This window comes from Oryctolagus cuniculus, chromosome 20 (genome assembly GCF_964237555.1).
Source record: "Oryctolagus cuniculus chromosome 20, mOryCun1.1, whole genome shotgun sequence".
NCBI classification, from domain to species: Eukaryota; Metazoa; Chordata; class Mammalia; order Lagomorpha; family Leporidae; genus Oryctolagus; species Oryctolagus cuniculus.
Window position 1 is genome coordinate 45,535,877 of NC_091451.1, and position 21,408 is coordinate 45,557,284.

At 53.8% G+C, this 21,408-nt stretch overlaps 3 protein-coding genes across 12 annotated transcripts in view; 2 read left to right on the forward strand and 1 right to left on the reverse strand.

The window, feature by feature from the left end:
- The window catches only part of ZNF839 (zinc finger protein 839), a 29,511-nt gene extending 23,136 nt beyond the window's left edge, over positions 1-6,375 (forward strand). For both annotated transcript variants that reach the window (XM_051834829.2, XM_051834828.2), the window contains exons 6-8: positions 2,144-2,281; positions 2,435-2,564; positions 4,550-6,375. In XM_051834829.2, the coding sequence (XP_051690789.2) occupies positions 2,144-2,281; positions 2,435-2,564; positions 4,550-5,430 (1,149 nt within the window). In that variant the 3' untranslated portion in view covers positions 5,431-6,375. The remainder of the gene's footprint in view (positions 1-2,143; positions 2,282-2,434; positions 2,565-4,549) is intronic.
- A 3,348-nt stretch (positions 6,376-9,723) lies between these two features.
- Positions 9,724-21,148, reverse strand: CINP (cyclin dependent kinase 2 interacting protein). Of its 2 annotated transcripts, XM_002721704.5 has the most exons (5): positions 21,003-21,134; positions 18,573-18,741; positions 17,341-17,470; positions 12,695-12,824; positions 9,724-10,633 (listed from the first exon to the last, which is right to left on the reverse strand). In XM_002721704.5, the coding sequence occupies exons 1-5, from the start codon at positions 21,007-21,009 to the stop codon at positions 10,431-10,433; spliced, it is 639 nt and encodes a 212-aa protein (XP_002721750.2). In that variant the 5' UTR covers positions 21,010-21,134; the 3' UTR covers positions 9,724-10,430. The 2 variants fall into 2 exon arrangements, with proteins under 2 accessions (XP_002721750.2, XP_051690790.1); XM_051834830.2 differs by lacking the exon at positions 12,695-12,824 and having other exon boundaries at positions 21,003-21,148.
- The window catches only part of TECPR2 (tectonin beta-propeller repeat containing 2), a 120,054-nt gene continuing 118,962 nt past the window's right edge, over positions 20,317-21,408 (forward strand). For 6 of the 8 annotated variants that reach the window (XR_007915142.2, XM_051834816.2, XM_051834824.2 and 3 more), the window contains exon 1: positions 21,103-21,241. Coding sequence is in view for 1 of the 8 variants with exons in the window: in XM_051834827.2 (XP_051690787.2) it covers positions 21,008-21,241 (234 nt within the window). In the remaining 7 variants the exon portion in view is untranslated. Of the gene's footprint in view, positions 20,557-20,992; positions 21,242-21,408 lie in introns of those variants that run through there. The other 2 variants (XM_051834821.2, XM_051834827.2) reach the window with 2 other exon arrangements.

Here is a 21,408-nt window from a genome sequence, read left to right on the forward strand (position 1 = left end):
GCCATCCTCCACTGCTTTCCCAGGTACATCTGCACGGAGCTGGACAGAAGTGGAGCAGCTGGGACTCTAATCAGTGCACACATGAGATGCCAGCGCTGCAGGCTTAACCTGCTATACCATAGCACCAGTCCCATTGTGATATTTGAAATTTTTTTACTTATTTGAAAAGTAGAGAAACAGAGACAGAGACCATCCACCTGCCAATTTACTCCCTAAATGCTCTCAACAGCTGGGGCTGGGCCAGGCTGAAGCCAGGAGCCTGGAAGTCTACCCAGGCTCCCACATGGTGGCAGGGACCCAGGGACTTGAGCCATCTCCACTGCCTCTCAGGGTGTGCATTAGCAGGAAGCTGGAATCAGAAGCAGAGCCAGGCACCCTATACAGGATGCAGCATCCCAAGTGGGGACTTACCTGCAGAGACTGAGCCACTGCACCACAGCCTGCCCTTCCCCCTCCCGTGAATTTTTTTTAAACAGTTAAATAAGTGTGGGAGACCTCCTGTCCTGAAACAGAGCTGTGTGTGCACACCCTTGGGACCCACTGCTGTAGGTGCCCAGCCATCCAGAACAATGGCAGTGCTGTCTGTCAGGCATACTGTTCAGCCTGGTAAGCATTACATTTGCCTGGCTTCTGTTTTCCACGTAGCCTTATGCTGCGGCCTGCCCTTCCTGCCCCAGTGGTCTCATGATAACGTCCAGTGTGATAATGGCCATCACTTAGACCCTTATATCTGGTGCTGTACACTGGCTTTGCATACGGAATCAAATCTAATCCTCCCAAAAACCCTTCTAGCAGCTGTGATCTCTCATGTGGATAAGGGAGACCTGGGAGACAGTGATGAGACACGGCGGGTGGGGAGGAGACTTGAGGAGACAGGGGTGGGTGTGAAGACTGGGGAGATGGTTCAGGGAGACTGGGAAAATGGGGAAGAGACCCGGGGAGTGGGGGACTCTGGGAAAGGAGGAGGAGCCGTAGGAGGGAGAGCGGTGTAGGGGAGGTGGACAGGAAGGTTCATAGAGACGTGGAGGAGACTTGGGGTGATGGCGGTGAGTGGGAGACGGGCAAGGGTACTCATGTACTCAAGTGACTTGCAGAACCGCCCAGGCCATGGCCTGAGAAGCTGGGATCTAGGTCAGCTCTCTCAACCAGCATGACAGAGTGTTTAGAAGGTTTTTTTTTTTTTTTTAAAGATTTATTTATTTATTTAAAGATTTATTTATTTAAGAGGCATAGTTAGACAGAAAGAGGAAGGTAGAGAGAGAGAGGTCTTCCATCTGCTGGTTCACTCTCCAAATTGCCACAATGGCTGGAGCTGTGCTGATCTGAAGCCACGTGCCAGGAGCTTCTTCTGGGTCTCCCACGAGGGTGCAGGGGCCCCAGCACTGTGGCCATCTTCCACTGCTCTTCCAGGTGCATCATCAGGGAGCTGGATCAGAAGAGGAGCAGCCAGGACAGGAACCGGTGCCCGTAGAGAATGCCGGTGCTGCAGGCGGAGGCTTAACCTGCTGTGCCACAGCACTGCCCCTACAAGTTTTTGGAACTCTTTGAATCTTCTCTTGCAAACTGTGCCAACACCGGGCCTCTGGATGTGACGGCCGTGTGTCCGTGTGTCACTGGGCACCGGGCCTCTGGATGTGACGGCCATGTATCCGTGTGCCCCCAGGGTTTTCCTCCTTTGCCCTTTTCCTTGTCTGGCTGTCTGCTCACCATATTAAGCCGTTGCCTGGATTTGAACTCCGTCGTTGGGGCAATTCAGGTGCCACTGGGACACTGGCACCCATACTGGATGAGTCCCCGGTCTGCCTCTGATTCTAGTTTCCTGCTAAGGCGCTAATGTGCATCCGGGAGACAGGAGGTGCTTGGGTCCCTGCCACCTACGTGGGAGACCTGGGTGGAGTTCCTGGCCCCTGGCTTGCTCTGCCCAGCCCTGGCCGTTGCGGCATCTGGGGAGTGAACCCGTGAATCGCAAGCCTCTCTGTCCATCTCTGTCTCTTGAGTCTTTCAAACAAGATGAAGACAAATAAATAAAAATAGAAGTAAAAAATCTAAAAATTAGAAATACTGAATGCCGGTGTTAACCTGCTTCTGAATACTTGTGTTGGCTTGGATTGAAGCTGCTTTCTGTGGGCCCCTTTCTTTTCAGGTAGCTGAGTCCCTGGGGATCACAGAAGAATTCATGAGGAAAAGAGACATGTGCACGGACTGCCTTGCAGCCCAGTGCCCCGGCCCAGAGGGCAGGGAGAGGCTGGAGGAAGCCAGCGGACAGAAGAGGGGCAGTGAGGTGAGCATGGGGGAAGTGGGTGCCAGGTGACCAGCTGACCGTCCAGCGTTCAGGTCGCGTCTGGCTGCTTCGCTCACAGCTCTGTTCCCCAGGCAGCCCTGCAGGCTTGCCGGTTTCCTCCTTGTCTCGGCTGATCGGGCCTTCCTTTCACAGGCCACAAAGGACCTGCAGGCCTCAGTGAAAAGGACCAGAACTGAAACTCTGCCGGAGGACACTGCCGAGTCTCCTGCTGCCGAGGGCACGGGCCAGGCGAAGCCCAGGCCCTTGTGCGATCCAGCTGCCGGTGAGAGTAAAACGCTCTTCGTGGGTGTGCACTTGGGCCCACAGGTCCTACTGGCGCAGATATGCCCAGGACCCCTGCTTTTCAGGGTTGGGTGCCCCTGTGACTGAGTGAAGACAACCTTCTGGTTTCTGAAGTTATCCCAACGTTATCCTAATGTCTCATTCCTTCTCCATGACTCCTGAGAGGGCTTTGACGTCTTCTAGGGTCCCTCATTAAAACGGGAGTTGCTTCAGGAATGAGTTTTTTTTTTTTTTTTTAAGATTTATTTTATTTATTTGAAAGACAGAGTTAGAGAGAGAGGTAGAGACAGACAGACAGGTCTTCCATCTGCTGGTTCACTCCACAGATGGCCGCAACGTTCACAGAGCTATGCCAATCCGAAGCCAGGAGCCAGGAGCTTCCTCCGAGTCTCCCACGTGGGTGTAGGGACCCAAGGACTTGGGCCATCTTCCACTGCTCTCCCAGGCCATAGCAGAGAGCTGGATCAGAGGAGGAGCAGCTGGGACTAGAACCGGCACCTGTATGGGATGCCGGCGCTTCAGGCCAGGGCTTTAACCCGCTGCACCACAGCACTGGCCCCTGGAATGGGTTTTTTTTTAAGATTTATTCATTTATTTACTTATTTGTTTATTTGACGGAGAGAGATGGAGAGAACAGAGTCTTCCATCTGCTAGTTCACTCCTCAAATGGGAGCCCAGAACTCCATCCAGGTCTCCCACGTGGGTGGCAGGGCCCAGGCACTTGGGCCGTCTTCTGCTGCTTTCCCTGGTGCGTTAGCTGGATTAGAAGCAGAGCAGCTGGGGCCTGAACCAGTGCTCTCATATGGGATGCCAGCATCACAGGCTGCAGCCTAACCCACGGTGCCACAGTGCCATCCCTGCTTCAGTTTTTTTTTTTTTTAATTATTTATTTATTTGACAGATAGAGTTAGACAGTGAGAGAGAATCAGAGAGAAAGGTCTTCCCTCCGTTGGTTTACCCCCCAAATGGCTGCTACTGCCGGAGCTACGCTGATCCAAAGCCAGGAGCCAGGTGCTTCTTCCTGGTCTCCCACGCGGGTGTAGGGTCCAAGCACTTGGACCATCCTCCACTGCCTTCCTGGGCCTCAGCAGAGAGCTGGACTGGAAAAGGAGCAACTGGGACTAGAACCCAGCACCCATATGGGATGTTGGTGCCGCAGGTGGAGGATTAACCAAGTGAGCCACGGCGCTGGCCCCCCCACTTCAGTTTTACCCAGGCCATTAGCAGCGAGCTGGGTGGGAAGAGGAGCAGCCGGGACATGAACTGGTGCCCACACGGGATGCTGGGGCCGCAGGCCGAGGCTTAGCCCACTATGCTGCAGTGCTGCCCCCCCCAGTCTTCCTTTTAGGGGTGACTGCCCCTCCTGCCGTTGAGGAGGGCGGTTTGCTCCTTGGGCACATGTTTGGAACACAGCTCCCCTCTTGTGGTCTGAATCCTCTTAGCCTCATCCACATCGGAAGCAAATGTTAAGTCCTACCGTGCGGCTTCAGACGCGGCTCTTAGGTCTGTGCTGTCAGTGTCCCAGGCTCAGGGCGCCACGGAGTGGGACGGCTTCATGCACTCGGCGCTGATGGCCTGGGAAGGTTACGTGGACGTGCAGGGGCCTGGGCCTCAGGTCACTGAATCGGGATGTGGGGCTGGGCATGGGCACGAGTATTTTGAACAGCCTTTTGCCTCCCAGGTGAGGAGCCACTGAATCGCTCCATAATCATTCCTTCATTCAGTGGCTGTATACAATCACACCGCTGAAATGACGCCTGGGATGCATTTTATTGCAGAATCTTTGTGACTAGATAACAGGGACTAAAAAACAAAAGTGCTGCCCGTGTCAGGCGCCGAGGAGAGTTGACGCCTTCGGTTGCTTTTGCAGGTGTCGGCTTGGGCCAGTCTGCTGTGGGTGGTGAGGGCAGCGAGCAGCCTGGAGCTTGGAACACGTGTGCTTACCTCTTTTTTTCAACTGTTTAGGTCTTGCCTGTCCAGCAAATGAGAACGCTTCTCCCCGTTCTGAAAGCAGCCAGGCGGTGACAGGCTGCGATGGTGGCAGAAGCCTGGTACACGAGGGCCGGCAGCTGAAGGCATTTGCTGACTCAGAGGCCAGAAGTGGCTGTGTGGGCCCTGCCCCCTGCTGTTCGGACCGTGGTGGAGCTCCTCCTTGCATTCAGCTGGGAGAGCCCGCGAGGCTGGCCCGGCTCCAGCAGGCACCGCTTCCGGATCGGAAGGCTCTGGGACACTCTTCAGACCAGGACACGGGGGACAGCCCGAGGGGCCCGGCGGCCTGCAGCACACTGTCAGCGGGCGGAGGAGTGCAGCCTCTGCTGCTCGGCGCCTCCGGGAGCCGTGGGAGACGCGATGCCCACCTCCCTGGCCAGCAGGCCAGGCCCAGCCCTGACCTGCTCACAGCGGCTGCGGCCCCTCCCCTGGAGAAAGCTGTGCCCGCGGGTGTCGGGCCGGTTGACTGTGCCTGCAGCACTGTGTCTCAGCCAGGGCCTCAGCCTGGCAAGGACGGATCGCTGTCCACCAGAGGGGGTGTTGAAAGCCACACAGGGAACTTGAACCAGTTCCCCTGTGGGGTGGAGGTGCATGGCAGCCAGAGAGAACTGGAGGGCATGGTTGCTGTGGGTGAGGCTGTGGCTTTTGAAATACCCAGTGGGTGCCATGAGCAGATCCTCATTCAGACTCCTGACGGGCTCATCCTGTCCCATCCAGGTACGATAGTGTCACAGCAGGACGTTGTCATAGTCACTGAGGCCGCGGGGACCGCCCTGCAGATGGCTGCAGCCGAGGGGGTTCCTCTGGCAACCGTGGAGCCGCTCCTCACCGAGGAGGCGAGTGACGAGGAGGCGTAGCCATGATCCTAGACTCGTGTGTGTTTTATCCAAAGAAGCTGTTTCCAGCAATGTCTATTTTTCTAAACACTGACACATATGGACTTCGTATTTATAAAGAACTATGCACTCACGTCCTGCTGCCCACACTTTATGCGCTCGTGTCCTGCTGTCCACACTCTGTGCACTCGCGTCCTGCTGCACACACTCTGTGCACTCACGTCCTGCTGCCCACACTCTGTGCATTCGCATCCTGCTGTCCACACTCTGTGCACTGGCGTCCTGCTGCCCACACTTTGTAGAGCTCACGTCCTGCTGTCCACACTCTGTGCACTCACGTCCTGCTGCCCACACTCTATGCACTCATGTCCTGCTGTCCACACTCTGTGCACTCGCGTCCTGCTGCACACACTCTGTGCACTCACGTCCTGCTGTCCACACTCTGTGCTCTGGCGTCCTGCTGCCCACACTTTGTAGAGCTCACGTCCTGCTGTCCACACTCTGTGCACTCACGTCCTGCTGCCCACACTCTATGCACTCATGTCCTGCTGTCCACACTCTGTGCACTCACGTCCTGCTGTCCACACTCTGTGCACTCGCGTCCTGCTGCACACACTCTGTGCACTCACGTCCTGCTGCCCACACTCTGTGCACTCGCGTCCTGCTGTCCACACTCTGTGCACTCACGTCCTGCTGCCCACACTCTGCACTCGCGTCCTGCTGCCCACACTCTGTGCACTCGCGTCCTGCTGTCCACACTCTGTGCACTCGCGTCCTGCTGTCCACACTCTGTGCACTCACGTCCTGCTGTCCACACTTTGTGCACTCACGTCCTGCTGTCCACACTTTGTAGAGCTCCTCAGAGCGATGGCAGATACGCGACCTGATAGCAAACCCACGAACCTCCTTCAGAGGCTTCGTTGTGGAAAATGGAATTAAAAGATACATTTCTCTGTTGCCACGGCATTTTGAGATCCATGCATGGTTCTTTCTAACATGCAGTTCCGTGAACTTTTTGAAGACGCCGCATGTGGACGTCTCATCCTCAGAGGCTCTGGGCTGCTGCGGGTAATCTCACTGCACCTCTGCTTGCGGCCCTGCTCCATTCCCAGAGAACCAGACCCCTCTCTGGTGCTGTGCTGCTTATCAGGCGTGGGCCGCGCTTGAAGCTTCTTCCTGGCTCAATTAACAAGGGAAGGCAGCTGTTCCAGGCGGCACGCTGAGAAGGGAGAAATCAGGTCACTTCCACATGCGGTGTGTAGACAGGAAAGCAGGGGCTAAGGATAGGGTGACTTGGGTGGGGGTGGGGTGGCAGCAGCCAGGTGGGGCTCAGGTCCGAGCTCCAGCTGTGTGACGACCCCTGGTGAAGCCACTCACCGAGGTCTCCGATCTCTCGGTTGTCTCCCTTCACTGTGTTGTGGGGAGAGCTTCGGTGGTTTCCCGCCTACCTGGCAGAGGCTGTCAGGAGAGAGGTGATGCCCGGGAACACAGCTGGGCGCCACCTGCTGTCCCGCGCTTCCTGCGGCCTGCGGCAGGCTGGGCTCTGCCCTCATGGCATTTCCTATACTTTGGAGGCCTGGGGAGCCCTTCCTGCCCTCTCAGATCCCAAAGCAGGTGAGGGGCAGTTTCCTGGCTTGCAGATGAGCCGGCCACAGCTGCACAGAATGGGGCCAGCAGAGGCTGGGCTTGTCCTGTGGACGCAGGGCCACATCTCCAGGGCCCAGAATCCCACTAACCCACGAGTCCCCTCCTGGAGTTGTGGTCACAGCCTCCTCCTGGAGCATGGTTCATAATGCCCATCAGCCAGCAGAGTCAAACTTGACCATGGCCTGGACACGGCTCTGGCAAATAAGCATTTATTTCCTGTTTATAGGACACTACGCTGTTAGGCATCCTGCACTACTTAAGTGCAGCACTGTGTGTGGTACTGGGGATGGACAGTAAATCTAAACGATTCAATTAAAGCTGCCCGCTGTACAGAGTTGGAAACACAGGAGCTCTGATAACAGAATGCCCCTTCAGGGGACATGCGCTCGAGAGCTGCCGGGTGCCAGGCACGGAGCTGACAGCAGCGAGCACGACTTGGGCCCTGCGTCTGGGGAGCCCTGTGCTGTGCGTCCCAGGCAGAGCTCCCAGAGTCCCACAGCACAGCTCATCTCAGCACTCTGCTTCTTGCGCGCACACGAGAGGACACTTCCTCTCCTGATGCCGCAGGAACAGCTTCCCTAACTCGGCGGCTTCCAGCGAAGGTGGGTGGGCTTCTCGCTCAGGCCAGGCGCAGGACACGGTGGGCCTTGGCACCCACCCCAGCGGGGAGACCTGCAGGGGAGTCCAAACCCATCATCCAACGCACTTGTCACAACTCAGTGGCCACGTGGTCTGGTCCAGCGTGGCCAGTTAGGTGGTCAGCAGTTGGGGTCACATTGTTATGACTGAGCTGCGTGTAATACACTGTGATTATTTTTTAGCTTTTATGTTCCCCGGAGCTAATGTTTTAGTTTTTGAATTCATCCCCAAGCCCTCCCCCACCCGCACTCTAGCCTTCCACTTCCCTGTCAGTTGTGACGAAGCTGTGTGGTCCATCCACTAGGATTAACCAGAAGCCCCACACGGACCAACTTCCCCGTTCCTTTCACATGGAAACGGCGCTGCAGATTCATTTTTGTTCATCACTTAACTTTTATTTTATTTATTTGAAAATCAGGGAGAGAGGGATGGACAGAGAGATCTTCCATCCACTCCCCAGATAACCACAATAGCCAGGGCTGGGCCAGGCCAAGGCCAGAAGCCAGGAGCTTTTGCCAGGTCTCCCACATGTGTAGCAGGGAGCTGGATCGGGAGTGGAGCAGCTGGGACTTCAACTGGTACCTATATGGACTGCTGGCGTTGGAAGTAGTAGCTTTGCCCACTATGCCACAAAGCCGGCTCCATTTCATTTATTTTTTAAAGAGTTATTTATTTGAAAGCAGAATTACAGAAAAGTCTTCCATCTGTTGGTTCATTCTCAAATGGCTGCAGTGGCCCAGCTGGGCTGATCAGGAGCCTCCTCGGGGTCTCTTATGTGGGTACAGGTGCCCAAGTGCCTGGGCCATCCTCCGCTGCTCTTGCAGTGAGAGCGTTGCAGAGAGCTGGACTGGAAAAGGAGCAGCCGCACACACGAAGTGGCACCCACATGGGATGCCACAGCTGCAGGCAGAAGCTCAGCCCACTCTGCCACAGTGCTGGCCCCATCATTTCTTTTTTATTTTTTAAAGATTTATTTATTTATTTGAGAGGTAGAGTTGCAGACAGTTGAGAGGGAGAGGAGACAGAAAGGTCTTCCTTCCACCGGTTCACTTCCCAAATGGCTGCAACAGGTGGGGCTGCACCAATCCGAAGCCAGGAGCCAGGAGTTTCTTCTGGGTCTCCCACATGGGTGCAGGGACCCAAGTACCTGGGCCTTCTTTTTTTAAAGATTTATTTATTTACTTGAAAGAGTTACACAGTGAAAAGAAGGAGAGGCAAAGAGAGTGAGAGAGAGAGGGGGAGAGAGAGAGAGAGACAGAGAGAGGTCTTCCATTGGCTGGTTCACTCCCCAGATGGCTGCAATGGCAGGAGCTAAGCCCATCTGAAGCCAGGAGCCAGGAGTTTCCTCCAGGTCTCCCATGTGGTGCAGGGGCCCAAGGACTTGGGCTATCCTCCACTGCTTTCCCAGGCCATAGCAGAGAACTGGATCAGAAGTGGAGCAGCTGGGACTAGAACCGATGCCTGGTGCCCATATGGGATGCCGGTGCTGCAGACCAAGGCTTTAACCCACTGCGCCATAGTGCTGGTGGGCCATCTTCTACTGCTTTCCCAGTCTACAGCAGACAGCTGGATCGGAAGAAGGGCAGCTGGGACTCAAAATGGCACCCACATGGGATGCTGGTGCCACAGGCGGAGGACTACCTACTGCACCACAGCGCCAGCCCTCCCCCATTGTTTATTTTTTAAAGATTTATTTATTTGAAAGGCAGTGCAATGGGGTGGGAAGAGGGCGAAGGGGAAAGGCCGAGAGAGAGAGAGAGAGAGGTCTTCCATCTGTTGACCCACTACCCAAATGCCTGCAACAACCAGGGCTGGGCCAGGCTGCAGCCAGGAACCAGAGATTCTACGTGGTTTCCCACATGGGTGGCAGGGCATCAGCTGCTGCCTTCCCAGACAATTAGCAGGGAGCTGAGCATCCAGAATGGGAATGTGGGCATCCCAAGTCGCAACTCAGCCACTGCACTAAATGCCTGCCCCATCAGCAGTACCTGAATGGTTCAATAGGAAAAAGCTAAAAATCAAAGACTATTATTATTTTAAATATTTATTTACTTATTTGACAGGAAGAGTGATGTCGGTGGGGAGGGGAGATCTTCCATCTGCTGGTTCACTCCTCAAGTGGCAGCAAAGGCCAGGGCTGGGTCAGGCGGAAGCCAGGTGCCCAAAATGCCATCTGGTTTTCCCACATGGGTGCAGGGGCCCAAGCACTTGGGCCATCCTCTGCTCCTTTCCCAGGCACATTAGCAGGGAGCTGGATCAGAAGTGGAGCAGAGGGGATTCAAACTGGCGCCGATCGGGATGCTGGCGGCTTAACCCACTGTGCCTCAGTACCAAATACACAGGATTTAAACATCAGTTGTATCAGAAAATTAATATACTGTCATAAAAGTGTAAGCAATTCAGATAGATATAAAACCTAATACCAAGGATTTTCTGCATAAATGTATATGTAAAGGACATCTAATTTACAAAAACCAGGTCACTCGTTCCTTTCAGGGACGCAGAAGCACTCGTATGTGTGACACAAAGTGGCAGGTGGCAGCACGTGAGGGGCGCCCACGGCAGTGGCAGCCGTGCCTGGAGAGCCTGTGAGAAGCAGGTGGAATGACCCAGTGTGCAGGACCTGCACCGGCAGGGCAGTGGCCTACACGGGACTGAGCAGACATGAGCAGACCTGGCAGGAGCCGGCAGCCTGGGGCCGGGACGCGGGGCTCGTCCACAGCCACTCCGGGAGGTCACAGTTCTCGGTGCCCCGTTTCCAGCAGCATGCTCTCCAGGTGCAGCCTGCTGGTGCTGCACACATACGGCTGGTGCAGCCACATGGACAGGTAGCTCAGGCTGAGGTCGCGGTCGGCGGTGTGCGCCAGCTCTTCTGCCACGGTGCGCTTCAGGAGCAGCTCCTGCCGGTACATGTCCGAGAGCTTGCGGGAAACCTCGTCTGAAACCAACAGAAAGCTCCCTTAAGGGCCAGAAAGTTATCCGGAGCTGGGACAATCCGTCCTCTTATGAGCTCCTCGTTAACATCTAAAACCAGCAATGGCACTGAGGTCAAGACCAGCTGGGTGGGGATCACAATCAGGTAATGGGGTAAGCAGCATGAAATAAAAAATAATATTTAAAAGTCAAGTCTCAAATCAACATCAAATACCTCAGCCTTTCTTTGCAACCAACAAAGACAAAAATAAACCTTTAAGAAATGTCTCACAGAGCTTATTTAAGTAACGAGTTTCAATTTTCCTAGTTGTCAGTTCCCTGAGGTTGAATACAGTGACCTCAATTTATTTTTTTTTTTATTTTTTATTTTTTTGACAGGCAGAGTGGACAGAGAGACAGAGAGAAAGGTCTTCCTTTTTTCCGTTGGTTCACCCCCCCAATGGAGCGCACTGTGACTGGCGCACCGTGCTGATCCGCAGCTAGGAACCAGGTGCTTCTCCTGGTCTCCCATGTGGGTGCAGGGCCCAAGCACCTAGGCCATCCTCCACTGCACTCCCAGGCCACAGCAGAGAGCTGGACTGGAAGAGGAGCAACCGGGACAGAATCTGGCGCCCTGACCGGGACTAGGACTAGAACCCGGTGTGCGGTGTGCCGGTGCCACAGGCGGAGGATTAGCCTATTGAAACATGGCGCCAGCCCCTCAATTTACTTTTTAAAATTTTTTTGAGTTGAATAAATTTTATTCATGTATCTCAACAGACTCTCTGATCTTTTTACTAGTTCCTAATCAGTTTTTTCAACTTTTATTTAATAAATATAAATTTCCAAAATACAGCTTTTGAATTATAGCGGCTTTTCCCCCCATAACCTCCCTCCCACCCGCAACCATCCCATCTCCCACTTCCTCTCCCATCCCATTCTTCATCACGATTCATTTTCAATTATCTTTATATAGAAGATCAACTTAGTATATACTACGTAAAGATTTCAACAGACTGCACCCACAAAGACACACAAAGTATAGAGTACTGTTTGAGTAGTAGTTTTTTACCATTAATTTGCATAGTACAACACATTAAGGACAGAGATCCTACATGTGGAGCAGGTGCACAGTGACTCCCGTTGTTGATTTAACAATTGACACTCTTATTTATGACGTCAGTGATCACCCAAGGCTCTTGTCATGAGCTGCCAAGGCTAAGGAAGCCTCTTGAGTTCACCAACTCCAATCTTATTTAGACAAGGCCATAGTCAAAGTGGAAGTTCTCTCCTCCCTTCAGAGAAAGGTGCTGCCTTCTTTGATGGCCCCTTCTTTCTGCTGGGATCTCACTCACAGAGATCTTTCATTTAGTTTTTTTTTTTTGCCACAGTGTCTTGGCTTTCCATGCCTGCGAAACTCTTATGGGCTTTTTAGTCAGATCCAAATGCCTTAAGGGCTGATTCTGAGGCCAGAGTGCTCTTTAGGACATTTGCCATTCTATGAGTCTGCTGTGGATCCTGCTTCTTATGTAGGATCATTCTCTCCTTTTTAATTCTATCAATTATTATTTGCAGACATTGGAATGACCTCAATTTATTTTGTAACTAAAACAAAAAGGAGGCCAGCATGTGCAGTAATGAGTAAAGCAGCTGCCTGCGAGGCCGGCATCCCACATGGGCGATGGTTTGAGTCCCCGCTGCTGCACTACTGACCCAGCTCCCTGCTCATGCACCTGGGAAAGCAGCAGCAGATGGCCCAAGTCTGTGAGCTCCTGCACCCATGTGGGAGATCTGAAGAAGCTCCTGGCTCCTGGCTTTGCATCGGTCCAACTCCAGTTGTTGTGGCCATTTGGGGAGTGAACCAGCAAATGGAAGCCTTCTCTCTGCCTCTGCCTCTAATTCTGCCTTTCAAATCAATCAATCAATCTTTAAAAAAGAAAAGACACCCCTGTTGCCTTTCCTCCTGAAGGATCCTTGTACTGAACTTCAAAGCCTCGTCAGCTTTTTCATGTACTGAATCAAATGATGCTAAACATTCTTTATAACCTCTGCCTTCCGAAAAACCAACTCAGAAAGAACAACTTACAGAAATGGGCTGTGGGCCACGTGTGAAACATAGGGGGCCGTTGACTCTGCTCCCCATAATGGTAATTTTCTAGTTCACAAATTCCCTTGGTAGTTGAAGACAGCTTTTCCATCTTCACCTGTATTTTGGTCTGAAAAGATATTAGTTTGGAATATAAGAATATAATTTGAACTCTCCAGTCTCAAATTCAATAACCGTAAGTTTTCAAAGCAAAGAAGTCTTAGTCTATTGAGATCAAAATGCCAATAAGTAAATACCATTAACTCCATGGAGGATAAATTTCCAGGGAGTTAGAAGGAAGATCGTTATGATTTCATTAATTTGGATTACGTGGGTAATAAACTCCAGATTTCCAGTCCTGAAAAAGAGAAATTTTCCCAGCCCCACTTCACTGAGGTTTCCGGGGGCCAGGGTTGTGGCCTGCAATGCCACTTGCACCACGAGCTTCCTACACTGGAGCACTGGTTCAAGTCCCAGCTACTCCATGTCCAATCCAGCTCCCTGCTCATGTGCCTGGGAGGGTAGTGCTTGGGCTCCTGCACCCAAGTAGGAGACCCGCTTTGGGGTCTGGGCTCCTGGCTTTGGCCTGGACCAGCCTTGGCCACTGCATCCACCTGGGGAGGGAACCAACAGATGTAAGATCATGCTCTCTCTCTCCCCCTCTGCTGATGCTCTGCCTTTCAAATAAATAGATCTTCACACACACACACACACACACACACACACGAAATCTCTGAACAGCACTGATGTTTCAGTCCCAAAGATCTGGAGGAATCCTGAGGTCAGCTCTTGCTGCTTTTATGGAATGAAAGACAGGAGAAAAGGCATTAAATGGGCTCATTTCTGACTGAAACTCATTTACCAGAGGAAAGATGAAGAAGATGATGACAGCTGCCCTTGGTCCTGAGCCTAGGCCACTGCAGGACGTGTGCCACCACCCCCACTGCACACATAGGCACACAGGACCGTGAAATCCCTGCCTTCCCAGGGCGCCAACAGCAGTCAGTGTCCACGAGCACAGAGGCGACGTGGAGGCAGGTAAGGATCTGTTACATGAAGTGATGGTAAAGGGGCTGGGACTTCAGACTTAAGCAGCACAGGTCTGTGATGTCTGAATCCCAAACTCCTGAGCAGACTGACTTTAGGTGAGGAAGGAAAGAAACGTAAACCATCAGAATCTTAATCCTTGCACTTGGTCCTTGCAGCCACTCTCCAACCGCACAGGAAGTGGAAGGCTCTAAATTTAGCTAGCATTGATTTTTAAGGGACTTCACTCCCTTCCAAAATCTTTTTAGGCTCAATATTTCTTTGGTCCAACCCCACGAGGAAGGACTCAGCATTTCCATTTTACAGCAAGGCGAATCGCTCAAGGGTGAGCGAGGGAGGAGGCTGTGCCTTGCTCTGCTGCCACCTGGTTCTAGGAAAAGCTGAAGAAGAGCGGGCGCTCCAGGGGAATCCCGGCCCTCCAGCTCTGTAGGTGGCCAGCAATGGACACCCAGCTGCATGGGCGTGTGCTGACCCGGACTGAGAGCACGGACAGCGCCCACACTGCCACTTTGACCTTGGCAGTCCCCTCCTACAGCCAACACAGACTGCACTGAGAAATGTCAGTTCACCTTAAGGGAAGAGGGCATGAAACTCAGAGAAGTCAAATTTATTACAGACACCTACTTAAAGCTAAGACTGGAAAGCCATTTTCTCTAAAGGCTGCAGGAAAATAGGAAAACTAATCTTAATACCTTTGCATATCAACTTCTGTTTTATTTATTTACATTTCATTTCAAAGGCAGAGAGACAAGAGGTATACTATCTACTAGTTCACTCCCCAAATGCCCGCAGTGGCCAGGGCCAAGCCAGGCTGAAGCCGGGAGCAGGGAACGCAGTCCAGGTCCCAGATGTCGGCAGCAGGCACCCCAGCAACAGCTGCTGCAGCCCAGGTGTGCATTAGCAGGCAGCTGGACTGGAACACAAGCTCTCTGCCTCCCAGCTTTACGTTCTGAACAGAGAATGAGAACTTATTTCCAAACCACTTTAAAATAGAATGTATTTACTAGAGCGGAAAACTTCCAACCAGACAGCACACAGAGCTTGGTTTCTGACAGTATTCTCGTTAGAGGAACCAGGGCTCCTTACAGAAATGGCTGATTCTGGGACTAAGGCAAGAAATGCATAAGCTAAGCTCTGAGGGGCTGGTGCTGCGGCACAGTGGGTTAAGCTGCCAGCGGGGGCACTGGCATCCCTTATGGGTGCCGGTTCAAGTCCTGGCTGCTCTACTTTCAATCAAGCTCCCTGCTAATGCGCCTGGGAAGCAGAGGAAGATGATCCAAGTGCTTGGCCCCTGCACCCACGTGGGAGACCCAGAAGAAGCTGCTGGCTCCTGGCTCTGGCTGTTACAGCCTCTGGGGAGTGAACCAGTGGATGGAAGATCTCTCTCTCTCTAACTCTGCTTTCCAAATAAAAATATCTCCGAGCCAGAAAGTAAGGAAGTGCTCAAAAATAAATCAATATATAAATAATAAAAAAAAGGGGCTGGAGCCGTGGCTCATTTGGTTAATCCTCTGCCTGCGGGCGCCAGCAGCCCATATGGGCGCCAGGTTCTAGTCCTGGTTGCTCCTCTTCCAGTCCAGCTCTCTGCTGTGGCCCGGGAGGGCAGTGGAGGATGGCCCAGATGCTTGGGCCCCTGCACCCACATGGGAGACTGGGAGGCAGCACCTGGCTCCTGGCTTTGGATCGGCGCAGTGCTGGCTGTGGTGGCCATTTGGGGAGTGAACCAACGGAAGGAAGACCTTTCTCTCTGTCTCTCACTATCTAACTCTGCCAAATAAATAAATAAAACAAAAACAAAACCAGAAACCAAACTCAGATCAGAACTTCACAATGAGGAGGACGGAGTCAGCCCTCCAACATCCTCAGGTTTCGTATCTGGATCAAAAGCATTCGGGGGCGGTCACTGCAGCACAGGGGGTCAAGAGGGGGCGGTCACTGCAGCACAGGGGGTCAAGAGGGGGTGGTCACTGCATCACAGGGGGTCAAGAGGGGGTGGTCACTGCATCACAGGGGGTCAAGAGGGGGCGGTCACTGCAGCACAGGGGGTCAAGAGGGGGCGGTCACTGCAGCACAGGGGGTCAAGAGGGGGCGGTCACTGCAGCACAGGGGGTCAAGAGGGGGTGGTCACTGCATCACAGGGGGTCAAGAGGGGGCGGTCACTGCAGCACAGGGGGTCAAGAGGGGGCGGTCACTGCATCACAGGGGGTCAAGAGGGGGCGGTCACTGCATCACAGGGGGTCAAGAGGGGGCGGTCACTGCAGCACAGGGGGTCAAGAGGGGGCGGTCACTGCATCACAGGGGGTCAAGAGGGGGTGGTCACTGCATCACAGGGGGTCAAGAGGGGGCGGTCACTGCAGCACAGGGGGTCAAGAGGGGGCGGTCACTGCGGCACAGGGGTCAAGAGGGGGTGGTCACTGCGGCACAGGGGGTCAAGAGGGGGCGGTCACTGCGGCACAGGGGTCAAGCTGCAGCACGAGATGCCTGCACGTCTTCCCACAGTGCCTGGTTCAAGTCCCAGCTCTTCTGCTTCCTGTCCAGTTCCCTGCTGTTGCATCCAGGGAGGCAGCAGGCGACGGCTCAAGTACTCAGACTCCTGTGGCCCACAAAAGCCTGGATGGAGCTCCTGGCTCCTGGCTCTGGCCTGGCCCAGCCCAGCTGTTATGGCCATTAGTGGAGTGAATTAGGAGTGCTCTCTCTGTTCTCTGGCTTTCAAGAAGATGAAGATAAATAAACATTAAAAGAATTCAGAAAATAAAGCAGTATTGAACAGGCAGAAGATAATGTGACAAGCACTTACCCAGGATTTACACTGTTATTAGACACTGAGTCATCTAGAGATGATGTGGAGCTAGCGGGGGGATGTGCACAGGTCCTGTGCCAATACTACGCCATGTTACCCATGAGGTAAACAGTTAGACAGTGAGAGACAGAGAGCATCGTTGGACTTGGTCTCTAAGGGGATCCTGGAACCTTTCCCCATGGGTTCCCAGGATGCCAGCACATCAAATGGACGTCGGAGCCAACAGAACAGGAGCAATCTGACCAACCACATGAAGCAGGGTTGGATCACAACCCCAGTATAAAATAAACATCCTGAGTCCAGTAGAAATCAATGGTCAAAAAATTAGCGAATGAGGGAGAAGTGACAAACTGTGTAGAGTTCCAAACAGTTTTTGCAGCTACTCCACACTGGAGGTAGCTGAGGCCTGTCCGCTCCAGGCATGGGCTGTGCACAGCGGCTTTCAGAGTGGGGAAGGGTCACTTCACGTGCAGGGATCCAGCACACGCTTAGACAGCGTCACGGGAAGCATCAGGATTTGGAAGGCAGGTAGGCTGAAGAAAAGTCACTTCACTTTGTTATAATAAATCCTAGAGAACGCAATACCCACATAATCATGTCAAATATTTTACATAAGCACTGCTGCTTATCATTACAAATGTTATTGTTTACATGTATTCTTACAATGAATATATCCACTGGTCACTCAATTTTTCACTGAATCTGTCAATTAAATCTATCCACGCCAGATGCTATCAATGGCCAAACACCAGATGTGTCCTCTGGACTCAGTGACAATGACCAGCGTCTTTGCGCTTACCAAACCATCCAGGGTGGCCTGCAGCTCCTCACACAGCACCTCCAGCTCCTTATGATATTCCACATTCTCCTTTTCTCCATTCTCACTAGAAGCTGGGCTGCTGCCCTCTAACTCTATTTTGTCTTTATTCCTAGACAAAACAAAAGAGCACAAAATATAGTCTTCACGTATTCTCCTTTTATTGGAAAGGCAGTGACAGAGACAGAGACATTCCACTTGATTCACTCCCAAATGCCTGTAACAGCTACGGCTGGGCCAGGATGCCGCTGGGAGCTGGAACTCAATCCAGGTCTCTCACATGGGGTAAGAGGACCCAAGTGCTTGTGCCAGCGCCTGCTGCCGCCCAGGATGAGCACTGCAGGGAGCTGGAATTGCAAGCAGAGCCAGAACTCGAACACAGACCCTCTGCTACGGAATGTGGGCATCTTAACCACTGTGCCGAACACCCACCCCCGAAAGATACTTTTTAAAAAATTTTTTTTATTTGTTTGAAAGGCAGAGTTACGGGGGGGGGGGGGGGGGGAGGCAAGACACAGAGAGAGAGAACTTCCATCCACTGGTCTACCCCCCACATGGCCACAACAGCCACGTGGATCAGGCTGAAGCCAGGAGCCAGAGGCCTCCCACGCGGGTGCAGGGGCCCAAGCACTCGGGCCATCTTCCACCGCTTTCCCAGGCCACAGCAGGGGCCTGGATCGGAAGAGGAGCAGCCGGGACTCAGTGCTCATATGGGAAGCCAGCACTGCAGGCCGAGGCTGAACTACTACGCCACAGCGCCGGCCCCTCCCTGAGCCTTCTTAAGCACCACTGTGTATGTGTGTTCACTTAATTATAAATGCTGAGAAGCAGTAACGCAAAGCGTCCAATCAGAACTGGTGCTGCCGCTAACAGTTTTTTGTAATTGGTTTGCCTGTTTTGAATAAATGCAACTGTAGGAAATCCCATGTACTTCCCACCCTAACACCATTCTTCCTAGAATATTCCAGGATCATGGATGGCACCTGCATGTTTAATTTTATATACAGACATAATCATGAATGATGTATTGCATGACCCTGTATGTAAAATGCACATATACAGTTCATCCTCGAATGAATCATTTTACCACTTGCTTTTTTCTGCCTAACATTTTAATTTTAGATTTATTCATATTGGTCAATTCCCACCCTAAAAGATTCCCACAAAAGTTCTGCCCAATAATTAACAACAAATAGCTCTGAGCATGTACTTACAGTAAACTGATTTTCAGGTTGGCGATATTATTTGCAGTGGTAAAACCTGCGTCGTTGAGGGTTTCCCATTTCAGGATTAAATTGTGCCAATCGGCCGCATTGTCCTTAAGTTTTCTCGCGCTGACCGATAAAACAGGTTTTCTGGGTGTTGTAATTCCGAGAGTCTTTGCTGACAATGGAAGAAATGTAATTATTTGGGATAGCTGATCACAGTTGGAGGTTCAAATGTCCTTATCACTTCCAACAGTAAAACCATCTGAAATGCCCCGTCCACTGGTCAAACACAGTGGAAATGTGGGTGAATGGAAAAGTTCCTGGAACAAGACAGTTTTAAAATTTATTTATTTTTTACATTTAAACTCACGAGATACAGCTGAGTTGTTTCACAGTGCGATGGCACCACAGAGGTTTTTAAACTGAGCACTGCGGGCACTTTCAAAGGTTGCAGATCAAGTTGGGGCTTTATTGTGACGTCTTTTTTTTTTTTGACAGGCCAGGCAGAGTTAGACAGTGAGAGAGAGACAGAGAAAGGTCTTCCTTCTGTTGGTTCACCCCCAAAATGGCTGCTACTGCCGGCGTGCTGCGCTGATCCAAAGCCAGGAGCCAGGTGCTTCCTCCTGCGTCTCCCATGGGGTGCAGGGCCCAAGCACTTGGGCCATCCTCCACTGCCTTCCTGGGCCACAGCAGAGAGCTGGACTGGAAGAGGGGCAACTGGGACAGAATCCGGCGCCCCGACCGGGACTAGAACCCGGAGTATTGGCGCCCCAGGCAGAGGATTAGCCAAGGGAGCGTGGCGCTGGCCTCACTCTGCCTTTTGTTTTTTTGTTTTGTTTTGTTTTGTTTTTTTGACAGGCAGAGTGGACAGAGAGAGAGAGACAGAGAGAAAGGTCTTCCTTTTGCCGTTGGTTCACCCTCCAATGGCCGCCGCGACCAGCGCACCGCGCTGATCCGAAGGCAGGAGCCAGGTACTTCTCCTGGTCTCCCATGGGGTGCAGGGCCCAAGCACTTGGGCCATCCTCCACTGCACTCCCGGCCACAGCAGAGAGCTGGCCTGGAAGAGGGGCAACCGGGACAGAATCCAGCGCCCCGACTGGGACTAGAACCCGGAGTATTGGCGCCCCAGACGGAGGATTAGCCAAGCGAGCTGCGGCACTGGCCTCACTCTGCCTTTCAAAGCAAATAAATCTTTAGACTCTGAAGGCCACAGTGCCTGCGTCTGAATCCCAGTTTGGTCAGCTGTGAGGCCTTGGGCAAGTCAGTTACCCTCTTGCAGCCTGAGTGTTCTCATCTGTGAAACGGAGATTTAAAAGGACCTGCCACACAGAGTTGTGAGATTAGTGAGTACAAGCCAAGTTCTAAGGGCCTGGCACACAGCAAGCGTCTGCTGTCACCCGTTATCACAGGGCCCTGGGACCTAAGCCCTGCCCATCACTCGCTCTCCTATGCCTCCGCAGTGGCTCAGCTGCTGTCCCCCACCCACTTGCCTAACTCCTGGTGTCCTGGACAGCTCCACTTTTCGACTTTACATTGATTTTTTTTTCATTCACTCTGCTTTAAAAAAACTGCTTGCTGACGGCCTACAACATGCCACTAAGACGATAAAGCTCAGTTCTCTGGAACTCACTCTGCAAGGCGAGGCAGGCAGTACTACGTAAACGGCCCTCATGGCAACCGTCACAGATAGTGGAGTCTTGTGTCAGTGTAAGCCCTAAGAAGGCGGCGGCGGAGACCGCAAGCCGGAACAAGGCTGCTGGAGCTGGAAAACCACATGGCGAGAGGAAACAGCGCGAGGCGGCTTCAGACAGCCAGAACCAGAGAGGCCAGAACAGGTCTGGACCGGCCTGCCTACAGTGGAGTGCAGGCGAGGGGCCTGGAGTGCGGCAGAGACACGGCCGGATGCGGGGTTTCACGAGTCACTCCCGCATCTCCCTGGATGCCCCAGGCTGGGCCGGAGCCCGCAGCGTCTCCTGTGCTTCTGCACACGGTGTGTGCCGGCTAACGCCTGCATTCCCTGCAGTCGTTCTGTGCCACCGGGTCCCGCTCAGGTCCTGCACAAACCGTGCCCACTGGAGGGGAGGTTCTGCTGCCTGGGCTACGCCCACCCGAGGCGTTCTCTGCCCCGGCAGGAGCCCCGCGCCTCCGCCCCGCAAAACAATGCGGTCTCACGGGGTCCCGGAGGGTTCAAGGGAGCTGAGCCGCGTAAGCGCCTGGGCCGCCACCGGGCTACGCGCCGGGCCCGGGTACTCTGGAGGAGCTGGCGTACGTGGCCTGGCACCGCGTGCGCTCCAAAACCGGCTCCGCAAGACGGACGGGCGCCCGGGCAGACGGCGAGGGCCGCGCGGGGCAAGGACCCCACCTAATCCGGGGCCCCGGCCCAGCCCGCAGCACTCGCACGCTTCCAGCCCCGGGACACCGCCCCCGCTCACGCACCTTCCATGCGGTCCGCAGGTATCCCGGGAAGGAGCCGCGAAGCCCCGCCCACGCCCGCCGGAAGCGCGCACGTCACTTCCGGCTGCGCCGCTCTAGCCCTCCCGGCGGAGCCGGCCGCCCCTCGCCGGTGTCGAACCTGTTGCCCAGGGAACGGGCTCCCGGCAGCCCCCGCGGCCGGGCGTCCATCCCCGCCTCCCGGCCCGGCGGGGCTGACCAGTCCGGAGGGGCCGCCGCGGGAGGTGAGTCCGGCGACGCCGCGGGCGGCTGGACGCGGGGCCCCCACCCCCTCCTCGGCCTCCCGCGCGCAGGCCTGCCTCCGCCTCGGCTCGTCAGCGTCTCCCCTCTTGGCCGCCCCGCCCCGGCGCCGAGACTCCGGGGGCGCTGGGCGGCTGCCGGCACCCGTCTC